General features: G+C 46.8%; 1 protein-coding gene across 1 annotated transcript in view; it reads right to left on the bottom strand.

Annotated features, from left to right (window-relative positions):
• Positions 1-18,383, bottom strand: part of ALDH6A1 (aldehyde dehydrogenase 6 family member A1) — a 188,209-nt gene that overhangs the window by 72,717 nt on the left and 97,109 nt on the right. The window contains exon 8 of the mRNA XM_030214333.1: positions 9,815-10,004. Within this exon, the coding sequence (XP_030070193.1) occupies positions 9,815-10,004 (190 nt within the window). The remainder of the gene's footprint in view (positions 1-9,814; positions 10,005-18,383) is intronic.

Raw genomic sequence — 18,383 nt, 5'->3', positions numbered from 1 at the left:
ACGAGTTGCATTCAAGATCCGCACAATTGTACACAAAATCATTCACGCAGATGCCCCATTCTACATGCTAAACCTCGTGGACTTGCCTCCCAGAAACGCCATGAGATCATCCCGCAAATTTCTCAATTTGCACTTCCCCAGCTGCAAAGGACTAAAATACAAGCTGATACACGCCACCACCTTCGCTTACATGAGCACGCAGCTGTGGAATGCACTACCTACAGCCCTGAAAGCTATCGATGAAATAACTAATTTCCGCAAATCTCTGAAGACACATCTATTCAACAAGGCCTACAAAGAGAATCCATAGCCTTACAAACTACCTCACCCATCCACTACAGTCCACCTATATCTTGCCTAACACATTCCTTCTCTCTTCCCTCACCTAAGTCTTGGTACTTTACTAATTGTATCTGATATCATGGAATGATTATGTCATAACCAAACTCTGTAAGCCACATTGAGCCTGCAAATAGGTGGGAAAATGTGGGATACAAATGCAATAAATAAATAAAAATAATTGGCTGAATACTGGACCCTTTGTGAAGACCCTAGGAGCTAATGAGAGGCCAAACGGCAGGACACAGTACTCTTTGTTTCTCTACTTGAAATCTGATGCAGATACTTCATGTGACTGGCTATATGTGGGTGTAGGCAACCTTTAAATCCAGACAGCATAATCAATCTTGTTCCTGAATAATGGGTAGTAGGTTGCTTAGGGAAACCATCCTGAAATTTTGTTTTGCCAGAAAATTGTTCAGGGCCCTTAGGTCTAGAATAGGATGGAATCCCCTTGTTTTCTTTGTGACCATGATGTACATGGAATAAAATCATTTCCCTTTTTCCCCTGGTGGAAAATGTTAAACTGCTTTGGCCTGCAAAAGGGAAGAGTTTCTCAACTTCTGGTACTGACAGGTTAACGTTGATGTTCTCAGTGGGCAATTTTTGGTGTGGTTTCCAATTGTACTGTGTAGCCTTTGTCGACTACTTTGAGAACCTACTGGCCCAATGTTACAAGGGGCAATGTTTCTTGGAAAAAAAATTCAACCTGTCTCCTACTAGAAGGTCGTCCAACACTGCTACTTTTATGGTGGTTATGCTCTCCTGGAGCAAGTCAAAAGCTCACTCTGTTTTGACTGGGGAACCAGTTGGGACCTCTGCTGCCATAGACAGGAGCGAGAACTCTGGGTAGCCTAGGATGCATGAGAGGGTGGAGGGAACCTATGCCTTTGAGAATAGTAGGCTTTCTTTTGCTCTCTGCCAGAGTATCTCCTGGCAGAGGAGGCTAAGCCAGGAATGGGTCAGGACAGTGTCTTGATGGTATCAGTATGTTTCCTGATGAGGTCAGCATGGAAAGTTCACTAGCTTCTCCTTAGGCATTCAAGCCAGGTGAGTCTGTGGATTCTAATACCCCTAGCAAAGGCTCTGGACGCCACATCAAAAGCATCATAGGTTGCCCAAGCCATGTGCTTTCTACATTCCTGCTGCTTGGTTATTAGCTGATGAAGTTCTGCAGCCTTCTCTGGAGGTAGAACACCTACAAACTCTTCCATACCGCTCACTACGTTCTGTAAGTGCGTGATCATGAAAAGCTAGTAAGAATGTATGTGGGAAGCGAGCATAGCATTCTGACAGACCTCTCTCTCAAAAGACTCCAATGTCTGAAACTACCTCTCTGGGAGCATCGTTGAGTAAGTCTTGGAACTGTTGGCTTTTTCGAGAGTGGTGAGGAAACTAGTGGTTCTTGAATCTGGGAGCCTCCTGAACTCTATGTATAGTTAGCTTTTCTGTTTACAGGCTGCACAGAGAGGGGGAAGGGAAGTCTCCCAAAGCTTCATCTGTAAATTCCTAAGAACCCTGCACATGGGCACTGTCACAGCATCCTGGGATGGGAGAAGGTGTCAAGAAAGTACAATAACTCGAACCTGGGCTCATCCTCAGTCTCTAAACTGAATGGGACAGACTTGGCCATTTCCTTAACAGCATTAGTAAAAGAGAGCTTCTCAGGAGGAGATTTTCTCCTTTCATGTGGAAGAGAAGGGTATGACAAAAGTAACATAGTAGATGACGGCAGAAAAAGACCTGCACGGTCCATCCAGTCTGCCCAACAAGATAAACTCATATGTGCTACTTTTTGTGTATACCCTACCTTGATTTGTACCTGTCCTCTTCAGGGCACAGACCGTATAAGTCTGCCCAGCACTATCCCCGCCTCCCACCACCGGCTCTAGCACAGACCGTATAAGTCTGTCCAACACTATCCCCGCCTCCCAACCACACCTCCCACCACCGGCTCTGGCACAGACCGTATAAGTCTGCCCAACACTATCCCCGCCTCCCAACCACCAGCCACGCCTCCCACCACCGGCTCTGGCGGGAGGCGGGACTGGTGATTGGGATCAAGTGGCCCTAACTCCAAGAGGACCTCTAGTTCCTCTTACGACATCCAGAAGTAGTCCAAATCAGACTCATGAATCCTCCCTGGGAATGTCTACCTCGGTCTGCTGACAGACTGATAAGGCCTTGGGCTGGGGTGTTGAGAGTTAGGTGATCTCTGGTGCCCCTTTTTAATAGGCATCGATTCCAACAGCCTGCAGGGTACCAATGTCGATGAATGTGTAACAGGCAGAGAAGTGACCTTCAGAATGAGCTGGAACTCTGGAAGGTCCAATATCGAAGCCCTCAATGTCTGTGCATTGTGTTGAGTCAGAAGACACCCCCCATCTCCTTCTGGAGAATTGCTTGAATCTGTTCCTTGAGCGGGTGCTATTGGTAAAGGCAGGAGCCAGCCAGCGCAATCAGGTCTGACGAAGTCCTCGGGTCCAAATTGATGGCCTTGCTCCAGCTCAGTTGAGGTGGTCGCACCCACTCTGATTTTCTGGAGTGTGAGTCCTCTTATGGCATGGGTGCCTCTCACGTATCGAAGATGTCTATTCTCTGGTGCTCTTGACACTGCACTTCAAGGGGCACTGATACCAATATTTGTTGGCCTCCGCCCAACATCGGGGTTCCTTAACGTTGATGAGGATGAAGTCGAATCCTTCCTTGTCTTCAGGGTGGGATGGGCAATGCTCGATACTGGTGGCCATTACTGATGCTGTATGTCGAGACAAGGGGAGATCTCCTTAATGTTGATGCGTCCTCAGTATCCAATGCAACTCCAGTAGCTATTGGACCGATGCCTTCGATGCCGAAGTTGATGGACTACACTTCTCAGTGCCAAAAAATAAGATTGTGCTGCTTCTTACAACCTCTAATACTTCTTGACATCTGCGAACAGAGTTTATAAGAAGGTTTATGGTCAGGCCCCAGACACTGCAGGCATCAGCTATGGGTGCCCATGAGGGACAGAATCCTGCAGCACTTCTTAAAAACCACCATGGGATTTGGGGATAATAAGGCCCTGTGCAAACACTTATATGAGCAAAGGATTTAAATAAACAAGAGTGTAAAACGTTTGAGAAAAAAAAAAAAAAAAGAGAGAGAGACAAACTGAGGGGAGATTGAAAGGACACAATCTCTCTGCTTCGCAGATAAAAACTGACTGACCTGGTTCTGAGTGATGAAGCCGCATCCAAAGGCTTCTAGAAAATGGAACCCCAAGGAGCATCTTTGCATTGGAACCCCAAGGAGCATCTTTGCATTGGAACCCCCATCGGTGACATCATCCATCAAGTCCTTTCTGAGAAGTTCCGAGAGAAGAGGACATTTCTCTGGTAAGTGAACGCTATTTTGCTTTGTGCTTTGGGAACTTAAAGATTGGGGTTTAAAGGAGGAATTGTAGGTTAGTGTTAGGCAAAATAAAAAATATAAAAAGCAATTTTATCAACTAATCTCCATAGTCTTTTCAACTTAGTTTTAAAAAATTTTAGTTTTAAAAAATTTGTACCACAGCAATAACAGATAGAATCTAACAGGCACTGCAGGATCTAGTTTAGTCTTCCCACCCACACCTAGAACAACTCTTCATTTATAGTTATTGTAATTAGGGTAGCAAGCAAGGAGTGCTCTTACAGAGTTTTAAAAACATTTCATTACCATCTAAGAAGGAAACACTAAATAAATCATACAATATACTATATAAACTTAAAGACACTTTTATATTAGGCTAATATCCTTAATACTGTAGCAAGTTTTAAATTACTGAAAAACTCAAAAACACTAAGATGGAGTCAGCAGTCCAGCAGCGAGAAGGGTGCTATCCAGTCTTTTGCATTGAGTGTCACATGTATGATTATCTCCCAGTTGGTGAGATGTCATATGTGTGTGCCCGATGCAAAGAGCTCCTAGCTCTCAGGGAACGTGTCCGTTCTCTTGAGGCTAGAGTAGCAGACTTGGTGGAGCTGAGGGAGACAGAGAGGTACACAGAGACCTACAGGGATATTGTCGAGAAGTCCCACCTCCAGTCTGGTAGCCCCTGTGCTACCTTGGAGGAGGAAAGTCTCCTAGAAGGAGAGCACCATCCTGGTGAAGTAGGAAGTACTCCTGTAGCCAGGACCTGCCCACCAGGGGATGTACTATCCTCTTGCACTGAGGATATGTTTCCAAGTGCTGCCAGGGAGGGAAAGGTTAGGACAGCTGTTGTAGTTGGTGATTCGATCATTAGGCATATAGGTAGCTGGGTGGCTGGTGGACGTGAAGATCGCCTGGTGACTTGCCTGCCTGGTGCGAAGGTGGTGGACCTCACGCATCACCTAGATAGGATTTTAGATAGTGCTGGGGAGGAGTTGGCTGTCTTGGTACATGTGAGTAGGAAAATGTGGGAGAGAGGTTCTGGAGGCCAAATGTAGGCTCTTAGGTAGAAAGCTCAAATCCAGATCCTCTAGGGTAGCATTTTCTGAAATGCTACCTGTTCCACGCGCAGGGCCCAAGAGACAGGCAGAGCTCCGGAGTCTCAATGCGTGGATGAGACAATGGTGCAGAGAAGAGAGTTTAAAATTTGTAAGGAACTGGGCAACATTCTTGGGAAGGGGGAGCCTATTCTGAAAGGATGGGCTCCACCTTAACCAGGGTGGGACCAGGCTGCTGGCACTGGCAATTAAAAAGGAGATAGAGCAGCTTTTAAACTAGAAACGGGGGGGGGGGGGGGGGGGGGAGATCGACAGTCGCTCAAAAGCGCATGGTTCGGGATAAGGTATCTTCCAAAGATATCACAAAAACAGGGAAGATAGGGTATCCTGATAGTGAGGTTGCAAAAGAGACCGTAGTAGATCAGGGGGCTTATTTTCAAAGCACTTAGCCTTCCAAAGTTCCATAGAAACCTATGAAACTTTGGAAGGCTAAGTGCTTTGAAAATACACCTCCAGGTGTCCTTAAATAAAAAATCAGACAAAAGACTGCAAATTAATACTGTCAAGTACTAAGCATGATGTAAAAAGGAACAACAAACAGTTTGAAATGTCTATAAGCGAATGCCAGGAGCCTAAGAAATAAGATGGGAGAGTTAGAATATATTGCACTAAATGAAAAATTAGATATAATAGGCATCTCTGAGACCTGGTGGAAGGAGGATAACCAGTTGGACACTGTCATACCGGGGTACAAATTATATCGTAGTGATAGGGTGGATCGAATTGGTGGAGGGGTAGCATTGTATATTAACGAGAGCCTTGAATCAAATAGATTGAAAATTCTGTAGGAAACAAAACAGTTCTTGGAATCACTGTGGATTGAAATTCTATGTGTAAAGGAGAAAAGGATAGTGATAGCAGTGTACTACCGTCTGCCTGGCCAGGATGAACAGATGGATACAAAAATGTTAAAGGAAATTAGAGACACAAACAAACTGGGCAACACAATAATAATGGGTGATTTCAATTACTCCGATATTGACTGGGTAAATGTAACATCGGGGCACGCTAGGGAGGTAAAATTCCTTGATGAAATCAAGGAAAGCTTTATGGAGCAGCTGGTACAGGAGCCAACGAGAGAAGGAAAAATTCTAGACCTAGTCCTTAGTGGAGCGCATGATCTCGTACAGGAGGTAAGGGTGCTGGGGCCGCTTGATAACAGTTATCATAATATGATTGGATTTGATAATAGCTTTGGAGTAAGTATACATAGGAAATCAAATACATTAGTGTTTAACTTTAAAAAAAGAGACAATGATAAAATGATAACAGTGAAAAAAAAACAAAAAAAACTTAGAGAAGCAGCTGCGAGGGTCAAAAATTTACATCAGGCGTTTATGCTGTTCAAAAACACCATCCTGGAAGCCCAGGCCAAATATATTCCACATATTAAAAAAGGAGGACAAAAAACCAAATGACAGCCGGCGTGGTTAAAAAGTGAGGTGAAGTAAACTATTAGAGCTAAAAGAAAATCCTTCAGAAAATGGAAGAAGGAACCGACTGAAAATAATAAGAAACAGCATAAGGAATGTCAAGTCAAATGCAAAGCGCTGATAAGGAAGGATAAGAGGGACTTCTAAAAAAAAAAAAGATTGCGTTGGAGGCAAAAACATATAGTAAACATTTTTTTTACGTATATTAAAAGCAGGAAGACGGCAAAAGAATTGGTTGGACCGCTAGATGACTGAGGAGTAAAAGGGGCGATCAGGGAAGACAAAGCTGTAGCGGAGAGATTAAATGAATTCTTTGCTTCGGTCTTCACCGAGGAAGATTTGGGTGGGACACCGGTGCCAGAAATGGTATTCGAAGCTGACGAGTCGGAGAATCTGAATGAATTCTCTGTAAACCTGGAGGATATAATGGGGCAGTTCTACAAACTGAAGAGTAGCAAATCTCCTGGACCGGATGGTATTCGTCCCAGAGTACTGATAGAACTGAAAAATGAGCTTGCGGAGCTGTTGTTGGAAATATGTAATTAATCCTTAAAATCGAGCGTGGTACCAGAAGATTGGAGTGTGGCCAATGTAACATCGATTTTTAAAAAAGGCTCCAGAGGAGATCTGGGAAATTATTGACCGGTGAGTCTGACATCAGTGTCGGGCAAAATGGTAGAGACTATTATTAATAACAAAATTACACAACATATTCAAAAGCATGGATTAATGAGACAAAGTCAACAAGAATTTAGTGAAGGGAAATCATGCCTTACCAATCTACTACATTTCTTTGAAGGGGTGAACAAACATGTGGATAAAGGGGAGCCGGTTGATAAAGCGTATCTGGATTTTCAGAAGGTGTTTGACAAAGTACCTCATATGAAAGACTCCAGAGGAAATTGGAGAGTCATGGGATAGGAGGTAGTGTCCTATTGTGGATTATAAACTGGTTAAAAGATAGAAAACAGAGAGTAGGGTTAAATGGTCAGTATTCTCAATGGAGAAGGGTAGTTAGTGGGGTTCACCAGGGGTCTGTGCTGGGACCGCTGCTTTTTAACATATTTATAAATAACCTAGAGATGGGAGTAACTAGTGAGGTGTCTAAATGGCAGATGACATTTAATGTGAGCAAGTGCAAAGTGATGCATGTGGGAAAGAGGAACCTGAATTATAGCTACGTCATGCAAGTTTCCACGTTAGGAGTCAAGGACCAAGAAAGGGATCTAGGTGTCGTTGCTGATAATACGGTAGTGCTATACAAATAATAATAATATGGTGAAACTTTCTGCTCAGTGTGCTGCTGCGGATAAGAAAGCAAATAGAATGTTAGGTATTATTAGACATAGGAAAGGAATGGAAAACAAAAATGAGGATGGTATAATGCCTTTGTATCGCTCCATGGTGCAACCGCTCCTCGAATATTGTGTTCAATTCTGGTCGCCACATCCCTTAAAAGATATAGTGGAATTAGAAAAGGTGCAGAGAAGGGTGACGAAAATTATAAAGGGGATGGGACGACTTCCCTATGAGGAAAGGCTAAAGCAGCTAGGGCTCTTCAGCTTGGAGAAAAGGCGGCTGAGGGGAGATATGATAGAGGTCTATCAAACATATAAATGGCAAGAGGCATACTCACTCGCAAATGCGCAGTAGAGACCCTCTCTGTCCAGCCCCCGCGTCAATATGTGATGACGGGGGCGTGACAGAGAGGGAACCTGCGCACCTGCGATTGAGGGAACCGCCGTCGCCACCGCTCCCCCCCCCACCCGGAGTCACCGCCACCACCCACCCTCCACCCGGGCCGGGTACCTGGCTTCACTATTCAAACCGCCGGAACGCAGCACACAGCTCATCTGAGCTGCCGTTGGCCTTCCTTACCTGCCTGTGTCCCGCCCTCGCTGACGTTACGTCACACGAGGGTGAAACACACGCAGAGAAGAAGGGATGGCAGCTCAGATAAGCTGTGTGCTGCGTTCCGGTGGTTTGAATAGTGAAGCCAGGTACCCGGGCCCGGGTGGAGGGGTGGCAACCTATCGGGGGGGGGGGGGGGGGCTTTCAACCCCCCCCTTCCTTTACTAGCCCGTTTTTACGGGCTCAACGGCTAGTAAAATAATGAGTGGAGTTGAACGGGTAGATGTGAAGTGTCTGGTTACGCTTTCCAAAAATACTAGGACTAGGGGGCATGCGATGAAGCTACAATGTAGTAAATTTAAAACGAATTGGAGAAAATGTTTCTTCACTCAACGTGTAATTAAACTCTGGAGCTTAGCGGAGTTTAAAAAAAGGTTTGGACGGCTTCCTAACGGAAAAGTCCACAGACCGTTATTAAATGGACGGGGAAAATCCACTATTTTTGGGATAAGCAGTATAAAATGTTTTGTACTTTTTTAGGATCTTGCCAGGCGTTTGTGACCTGGATTGGCCACTGTTGGAAACAGGATGCTGGGCTTGACTGACCTTTGGTCTTTCCCAGTATGGCAATACTTATGTCAGTAGCGTAGCCAGAGTTCAATTTTTAGATGGGCCTGGAGGTGGACTGGGTGGGCATGGGCCTTGCATTTCTTCTCCACCTGCTACCCTCCCCCCCCCCCCCCCCGAACTGTTTCAAACCCAGGGCATTTGGCAGTTTTCTTCCAGATGCCGACAGCCCCCTGCACATGGTCAGTTCTGGTCATTTTTACTGCCCTGAAGCGCCGTTCTCACTCCAGCACCGGCGATTCCCATATTCAGCCTTCTGCCAGCGTGTGTCGCCGGGGCCTCTCCTCAAGCGCGCGTCCCACCTTTGCGGAAAACCGGAAGTTGCAGAGTAGGCGGGACGCGCCTGAGAAGAGGCCCCGACGATGCACGCTGGCAGAAGGCTATGGGAATCGTCGGTGCTGGAGGGAGAACGGTGCTTCAGGGTAGTAAAGTGACCAGACGGGGAGAGCAGGCAGAAGAGGCAGGAAAAGATTGGAGCCTCACTTGGGAGAGCTACGCCACTGGTTGGGTTGGGGCTAGTTAGGGTGGGCGGGCCTGGAGCAAAGGTGGCTGGGCCTGGGCCCATCTGGGCCCACCCGTGGCTACGCCCCTGACATGTACTTATGTGTCAGAATATCACATCCTGCTTGTCCTCAGAGAAATTATGTGCTACCAGGAGAGAGTGAGGGAGGAGAAGGTGTCAGAATAAAAACAGGAAGAGGAAAGAGGAACAGAATGAAGTATCCACTAAAATGAGCTTCACTGTGGCAGAAATGACAGCAGAAATTGGAAAACTGAAGATTAAGGGGAACCATAAGCCATGAATGCAGAAGACCTCCATCTTCAAAGAAGAAGAGATGATGGTTTCACAGACCCACTGATGCCTCTGGAAGAATGAATGGTTATATGGGGCATAAATTATATATATTATGAATGAGAGATGAAGGAGCCACAGAGGGTTCTTGCAGACATCACCACCCATAAATAGATGAAAAGGGTAATAGAGCATGCAGTGCCAAATTCATCAAAAGGGAGCACAAAAACACCAGAAAAATAAGCTAGGCTGGATTTTACCTGCATTGACACGTAGTTTTTTGGCTCGCTCTACAAGCTCAGGGAGCCACCCTCTTGCTTGGCCCACTAAGATGGCTGTGGATAAGGCCATACAGCGCTGCCCTGCTGCTCCAAATGCCGCTCCAACAAGTTGGTTTAGAGTATTCTCCTTATTAGCATCTGGCATTATCACACCATGGTTCTTGGCCCCCTAAACAATAAAACACATTTCTTTTTGTTAACGTCATCTTACATTTCCAGCCCTGTAGAACTATGCCTGGCCATTCTGTAGATGTACACTACCAAATTTCCTCTGAAACTATCTTGCCAAACATCAGCTGACATAAAAACATACGAATAGCCAGCCATACTGGGGCACATCAGTGGTCCATCTAGTCCAGTACCCTGCTTCCAGCAGTAGCCAATACAGGTCACAAGTATCTGGCAGTATCTCAAACAGTAGCAACATTTCACGCTACCAATCCCAGGGACAGTAGTGGCTTCCACCATTTCTATCTGGCCTGCTTCTTTGATCTCTATTTGCTTTTATTGGTGCTATTTATTGTTGTAGACACAATTGTTTTCTGAGATAACTTGGAAATGAATAAATTAAATTACTTGTGTTTATAATTTCAAAGTATATATTGTGAGATGCCTTGCAGAGTTGAGCTGGCCTTCTTCTTTTCAACACTTTTATACAAAACAGCTTGGCAGTTTTATCTGTAGGACTGGCAGCATGAGCTACTATATGGTTAATTGTAGCACTATAGATGTATTTTCCTGTCTATGAGGTAGATGCACTAAACGTTTTTCATCGTTAAATGAGCCCTCAGGGAAGAATTTCCTATCCTTTCCATGCACTTAAGCCTATTTTCCGACGACAGTAGCAGCTAACGAAAACGGAATGGAGATGAGCAATTAGTGTGAAAACCCCATTGAAACGACATGCACTAACCTTTTCCGATTGCCTTTACGCAGGAAAAAGGCAGGAAAACTAACAAGAGGTCTGGACCTCTCGTTAGGACAGCTCCGTGGCAGGAAAAAGTGTTAAGTGAAAAAATAAACAAACTTTGAGCCAATCCCAGCGCATTAGCAGAGCTAAAAGCGCTGTGATTGGTCCAAAGGACCTCAGAAAACACATAAAAAAATAAAAATAAAAAAAGGATCGGGAGGGGGCAAGGGCGCTCATCAGGAGCGTCCTGTACGGACGGCCTTGCCCCCCCCCCGCTGCTCCCCACTTTCCGCCGCTCCCCCCACCCCGAAAAAGCAAACTTCTAGAAGCCCCTGCCCCCCTCCCTTCCTCACTACTCTCTCACCTCAGCTCCGCCTCCCGACATCCTCCGTCCGTGCCCCGCCCCCTTTTGGGGTCGTCGCCGCCATTCCTCTCCTCCATCGGGCCCCCCTCCCTCTTACCGGGCCCATGCAGCGCCTCTCTCCTCTGTCCGAAGGCGCTGCACGGGCAAGAAGAAAGCTGAATCAGCTGATGCCTGCCTTCGCGATGGCGCGTCTTTCTCCTGCTGCGCCCGCCCCTGTCTGACGTCAGTAACCTACGTAGGTTACCGACGTCAGAAAGGGGCGGGCCCAGCAGGAGAAAGACGCGCCATCGAAGCTGGGCAAAGGCAGGCATCAGGCTTTCTTCTTGCCCGTGCAGCGCCTTCGGACAGAGGAGAGAGGCGCTGCACGGGCCCGGTAAGAGGGAGGGGGGCCCGATGGAGGAGGGGAATGGCGGCGACGACCCCAAAAGGGGGCGGGGCACAGGACGGAGGATGTCGTGAGGCGGAGCTGAGGTGAGAGTAGTGAGGAAGGGAGGGGGGCAGGGGCTGCTTGAATTTTGCTTTTTCGGGGTGGGGGGAGCGGCGGAAAGTGGGGAGCAGCGGGGGGGGGGGGGGGGGCAAGGCCGTCCGTACAGGACGCTCCTGATGAGCGCCCTTGCCCCCTCCCGATCCTTTTTTTATTTTTATTTTGATTTGGGAGCCATGTGCTTGTGATTTGACTGTGTTTTGACTGTTTGTGGCATGCGCAGAGCAGGTAACATAACGCTTGGCTGCTCTGCGCATGATTTGGGGGCCGATTAACGATGTGTATTGTGATTCTTTGATACATTGTACGTTTCAATACCGATCTCAGCATGTGTGACTTTTTTTTTTGGTGCATTTTTCGTTATTTTAAAATCGTTAGGGACTTTAACAATTTAGATTTTTTTACGTTTGGTTGCTGCATCTGCCTCAAAGTGGTTAAGTTGCAGAGGGAATGTGCCCAGTAGGGAGCCAGTGCTATTGTTATGTTGATCTCTATACCAAAACAGTGACACACTGAGTGGATGGATCTCAGAGATTTCCCCCTATAGCATTCAACTGCTTCGCTTCCTGCTGAGCTGCTACAGCCATGAGTCTATCCTTGTACACACTGGTTCTGGTGATTAGGCAGATGCTGTGCTGCCCCTGACACCTGACTTCACACCAATCCCAATGCAATCAAAACCTGTGAGGGGAGGAAGGAGGTAGCCTAGGGAGCTACTTTCCATTGCTTCTTCCATTCCCAGATTTTTTTTTTCATGAGAGAGAACGGTACAATACAATCAAAAATAAATAACTTCCAACAGTCCGATAGGCTCACAGTTCTAAAGACTGTCTCCATCTATAGGCTGAGGGGCATAATTCATGTGTTCTGGACTGGTCTGGGGGATGAAAAGGAACAAATCTTTTCTAAACAAGGAGCAGCTCTAGAACTAGAGGGCCTAATGAGAAGCTCCAGGAAGGAATCAGAAGCAACATCAGAAAATTGTTTTTCCTGGAAAAGGTAGTGGATGCCTGGAATACCCTCCACAAAAGAGGTAGTGGAAGGAAAAACAATGCTGAAATTCAAAAAAGGGTATACACAGTTTTCCCTACAAGTCAAAAGAAAGCAAACAGTACTTCAGCTGTGTAAACAAACATTTGTGGGATGCATATTCAGCCGGAGGTGGTCACTGATTTTTTAAATGCCGACTGTGGCCGGCTAAATTAGCCCCAGATATTCAGCGTTGACCATGTGTGGGCCCTGACACGGAATACAAGGGGCTTATTTGCCTAATGCTGGCTGCCGGGGCTTATGTGGGTCCCAGCTGATTATTGGTTGTGACCCGCGTAACTATTTAAAAAGGCTTTGTGGAGCCCTGGAAGCCCCCTTCAAAAGCCCCCGTCCTTCCATTCCCCCTGTCGCTATACAGAACCAACTTCCCTCTCCCACACCCTAACCCCCAATCCTCTCTTGCCTCGATATGCCCCCCTGGGCCTTTTATATCTAGTGGTCCAGCTAGATCGATGGGGGCAGCAGCGAAGCTCACTCACTACTGCCCATGGCGGCTGCTTAAGGAAAGCTGCTGCTGCGACTTCTCACAGTAGCCTTGCTGTACCATCGACCCTACTGAACACAGTGGAGCAGACTGATGGTCCATTTAGCTCAGTATCCTGCTTCCAGCAGTAGACAATCCAGGTCACAAATAGATTGCAAAATCCCAAATAGTAGCAACATTCCATGCTACCAATCCCACGGACAGCAGTGGTTTACCCTATCTCTATCTCAACAGCAGACTATGGACTTTCATTCCAGGAACTTGTCCAAACCTTTTTTTAAACCAATATATGCTAACCACTGTTACCATATCCTCTGGTAATGAGTTCCAAAGCTTAACTATTCGTTGGGTGAAAAATATTTCCTCATATTCGTTTTAAAACTATTATCATTTAGACATCCGGTTTGGTAATGGAGGAATGAAGACAGAAGTTTGGGAGCTCCAGCCTACTGAAGTGCCTCCGCTTACTTTAGTCCCTGCTGAACCATTTGGGTATTGTCTCCCCCCCTCTGAGAGGACTTAATGGCACTTCGGAAGCTGGATGACATACAGATCTGCAAAAAACTACCACAACAGAGGCATGCATCCGACTCAAAAATGGTGGACAAGATCATGCCTCTGTCACTATCTCCTAGCTCCATGTGGGCTGCAGAAATCGCATCGGCGCAGCTACGGAATCTTCTATGGAATGTCAATATCAAAATATCATGGATAAACTGGACACTATGGAATCCAACTTCGCCACCATCACTAAAGATGTGCAGACATTGCAACAGCGAGTGAGTGCCACCGAGGACTCGTTGAGGGCCCTGGAAGATCGCCAACCTCAACTGGATGCACAGTATCTCAGTTTCAAAACCAAGATGGACAAACTGGAAACTCATTCATGGAGAAACAATCTCTGGTTGGTTGGCCTTCCAGAGACTCTCCCTGAGGCCAACCTCCATACATTGGCTGGCAGATACTCTCTCTTTGTCACGGAATACTGGCTCTCTGCTAATTGAACGAGCGCATCGGATGGGACAATGGCGTGAATCCTCGACACGACCAAGGGTGGTTATATTTCATTTACTTAACTATATGCATAAAGTAGAAATTGTAAAAGCGTTACGTGGAGGAAAATAGCTCAAATATGGGGAGCACTCAGTACTCATTATTTGGTGGAAATCTCTTCCCCAAGGAAAACATTTGCCCTCATTAGCATGGACTTTGTAAAATGCCATATTAGATTCAATTTGTCGTATCAGGCAAAGCTACAGAGCTTCCACAATGGAACCACACGTTTTCAACTCCGAATCGGAAGCGTCACAATTCGCAGTGGGGATATCAACTTCTTCTCCTCGCTGATTTTCCGGAAAGCTATGAGAGACAAACATATTTTACGATTGGAAAAACAGATCATTTGAGAGCGAATAGCATTGGGGGTTAAGAACACACCGGAACTAAAGGAAGCCCTGGTGGCATCACAGGCCACACTCAATATGCTCCTACACCAGAGGGCTGTAAAATCACTAGCATATTATAAATATCAGTTATAGTAGCAAAAGTGGTAAAATGCTTTCACATTTGATCAAAGCATGAACGGGACCTACCAGGACATTGCATATGACAGATGCTAGGGGTTGTAAGACCTCTTCTGATAGGGATATCAATGCTATCTTTAATCATTATTATGAAATGTTATACAAGGCTCCCAATGAGGACACCTTGGATAGCTCCCTCTATTCAGAGAACAACCAACTACCCAGGATATCCTCATCTCAGCAGGAATTATTGAACACACCCTTTCAGGAGGATGAGTCAGCCTTAGCTTTGGGTGGTAGTCCCCATAATAAGGCACTGAGCCCGGATGACTTTCGGGCTGAGTTTTACAAGATCTTACAGGATTATATTAGGCCCTCTTTATTGCGGATGTTTACACAAATCATACAAAACGGTTCCATGCCGGAGTCTCTTCGTTTGGCACAAATCATTCTACTTCTAAATCCAGAAAGGGCTCTCCAGCATCATATGGACCCATATCCCTGCTAAATTTTGAGGCCAAGCTGCTTGCTAAGATGCTGGCAAATTGCTTGGCTAAGATCCTTCTGGAGTTGGTGGAGGATTCCCAAGTGGGTTTTGTTAGAGGTAGGGCAGCCACTAAAAATCTCCACAAGATATTAGCTTCTCTGGAACTCACTGCCAGTAATAATTTTGGTGAGTTTTGATGCGGAGAAAGCCTTTGACAGGGTTTACTGGTCCTGCCTGTTCAAAGCACTCCAGACATATGGTATCACAGGGTTTTCTCTCGATGCTGTGCAGACCCTTTACTCAAACCTGTTGGCAGTTACGTGGGTCAATGATCTCTCTCCTGATCTGTTTCCAAATCTATAGGGGTGATGCCAGGGATGCCCCCTTTCTCCTCTTCTTTTTGTTTTTGTCTTTAGATCCTCTTATTCAGGAAATTATAATTCACCCAGAGATAACAGAAGGAGTGAAGTTTCAATCTCTCATCTTTAAAATGTTGGTCTTTGCTGATGCACACTTGTTTTAATGAAACATGCTCAGTTTCATTAAAACGAGTGTGCACAGCGACTGAAAGCAGGATAGGGCGCTAGGCAACGTGAGACCAGAGTGGGACAAATGTTTTAGCTGGCAGGGGTTGGGGGCCCCTGCCAGCCAAACTGGGGTCCCAAAGCCAATTTGGGGTCCCAGGCCCCCCGCAGCTATGCCACTGCGAAGAACTATGTTTCTGAGAGGGGCGTCAAGATGTCGGTTCCAGTCTTGACTCTGGCGAAGCTTCCCCCAATGTCGAGGGGCTGCAACACAGATGGTAGTCAACAAAGAGGCCGCACATGGCTAAATCAAAAGACTCAATGGTGCTGAAAAAGTGGCAAAGCACCAGAGAAAAAGTGGGAGAAACGGGACCAGGGATCAGGTCTAAATGCAGCCTACTGACCACGGTAAAGAGAAATAAAACCTAACACAGGGGAAAAAAATTACTAAAACGTAAGGAGAAAGAATTAACACACACCCTGAACAAGTACAGGACAAAGAAAACAAAAAAGGAACTAGCAAGGCACTGAGAAAAAAACCCAAACAACTTAGAGCTAACCGGTAGCTGTGAGGAGCGGAATAAATAGCATTCTCTCCTCACCGCGGAAAAAAAACAGAACTTTGTCCCATGCTCTTGTGGCAGATGGGAAGGCACTTGCACATGTGCAGTGGGAGTGTGACTCATGCCCAAATAGCTCTGAACAGCTTGTTGCAAGCTTCGGACCAGGCAATGCGGACCTCATTACCTATATGTGAGAATTATAGGCCTGCTTGTCCTCAGAGAAAGCGAATGATTCATACCTGTAGCAGGTGTTCTCCGAGGACAGCAGGCTGATTGTTCTCACGACTGGGTGACGTCCACGGCAGCCCCCTCCAACCAGGAAAAAGTCTTGCGGGGCACGCCCACCGCGCATGCGCGGCCATCTTCCCGCCCATGCGCGACCGCTCCCGCTCAGTTAAGTAAAAAGCAAAGGAATAAGAAATAACTCCAAAGGGGAGGAAAAAGGGTAGGTGAGAACAATCAGCCTGCTGTCCTCGGAGAACACCTGCTACAGGTATGTATCATTCGCTTTCTCCGAGGACAAGCAGACTGCTTGTTCTCACGACTGGGGTATCCCTAGCTCCCAGGCTCACTCAAAACAACAAAGAGGGTCAATTGGGCCTTGCAACAGCGAGGACATAACAGAAATTGACCTATGAAGAACAACTAACTGAGAGTGCAGCCTAAACAGAATAAAACTGGGCCTTAGAGGGTGGAGTTGGATTCTAAACCACAAACAGATGCTGCAGCACTGACTGCCCAAACCGACTGTCGCGTTGGGTATCCTGCAAGAGGTAGTAATGAGATGTGAATGTGTGGACTGAAGACCACGTCGCAGCCTTGCAAATCTCTTCAATAGTGGCTGACTTCAAGTGGGCCACTGACGCCGCCATGGCTCTAACACTGTGAGCCGTGACATGACCCTCCAGAGTCAGCCCAGCCTGGGCATAAGTGAAGGAAATGCAATCTGGTAGCCAATTGGAGATGGTGCGTTTCCCCACAGCGACTCCCTTCCCATTGGGGTCAAAAGAAACAAACAATTGGGCGGTCTATCTGTGTGGCCTTGTCCGCTCCAGGTAGAAGGCCAATGCTCTTTTGCAGTCCAATGTGTGCAACTGACGTTCAGCAGGGCGGGTATGTGGACGGGGAAAGAATGTTGGCAAGACAATTGACTGGTTCAGATGGCACTCCGACACCACCTTTGGCAGGAACTTAGGGTGAGTGCGGAGGCCTACTCTGCTATGATGAAATTTGGTGTAGGGAGCATGGGCTACTAAGGCTTGAAGCTCACTGACCCTCCGAGCTGAAGTGACTGCCACCAAGAAAATGACCTTCCAAGTCAAGTACTTCAGATGACAAGAAGCCAGTGGCTCAAAAGGAGGTTTCATCAGCTGGGTGAGAATGACGTTGAGATCCCATGACACTGTTGGAGGTTTGACAGGGGGCTTTGACAAAAGCAAACCTCTCATGAACCGAACTACAAAAGGCTGTCCAGAGATAGGCTTACCCTCTACACGATAATGGTAAGCACTAATCGCACTAAGATGGTTCCTTACTGAGTTGGTTTTGAGGCCAGACTCCGATAAGTGTAGAAGGTAGTCAAGCAGGGTCTGTGCAGGACAAGAACGAGGTTCTAGGGCCTTGCTGTCACACCAGATGACAAACCTCCTCCACTTAAAAAAGTAACTCTTCTTAGTGGAATCTTTTCTGGAAGCAAGACTCGGGAGACACCCTCAGGCAGACCCAAGGCAGCGAAATCTACGCCCTCAACATCCAGGCCGTGAGAGCCATAGACTGGAGGTTGGGATGCAGAAGCGCCCCCTCGTTCTGAGTGATGAGGGTTGGAAAACACTCCAATCTCCATGGACAACAATTCCAGAAGAAGAGGGAACCAGATCTGACGGGGCCAAAAGGGCGCAATCAGAATCATGGTGCCACGGTGTTGCTTGAGTTTCAGCAAAGTCTTCCCCACCAAAGGTATGGGAGAATACGCGTACAGGAGCCCGCTCCCCCAATGCAGGAGGAAGGCATCCGACGCTAGCCTGTCGCGGGCCTGAAGCCTGGAACAGAACTGAGGCAGCTTGTGATTGGTCTGAGTGGCGAAAAGATCCAGCGAGGGGGTGCCCCACTCCCGGAAGATCTTGCGTACCACACTCGAATTGAGCGACCACTCGTGCGGT

Source organism: Microcaecilia unicolor, chromosome 9 (genome assembly GCF_901765095.1).
Source record: "Microcaecilia unicolor chromosome 9, aMicUni1.1, whole genome shotgun sequence".
Lineage (NCBI taxonomy): Eukaryota > Metazoa > Chordata > Amphibia > Gymnophiona > Siphonopidae > Microcaecilia > Microcaecilia unicolor.
The sequence above is the reverse complement of the archived record's forward strand: the minus strand, read 5'-3'. Positions and strand labels throughout refer to the sequence as shown.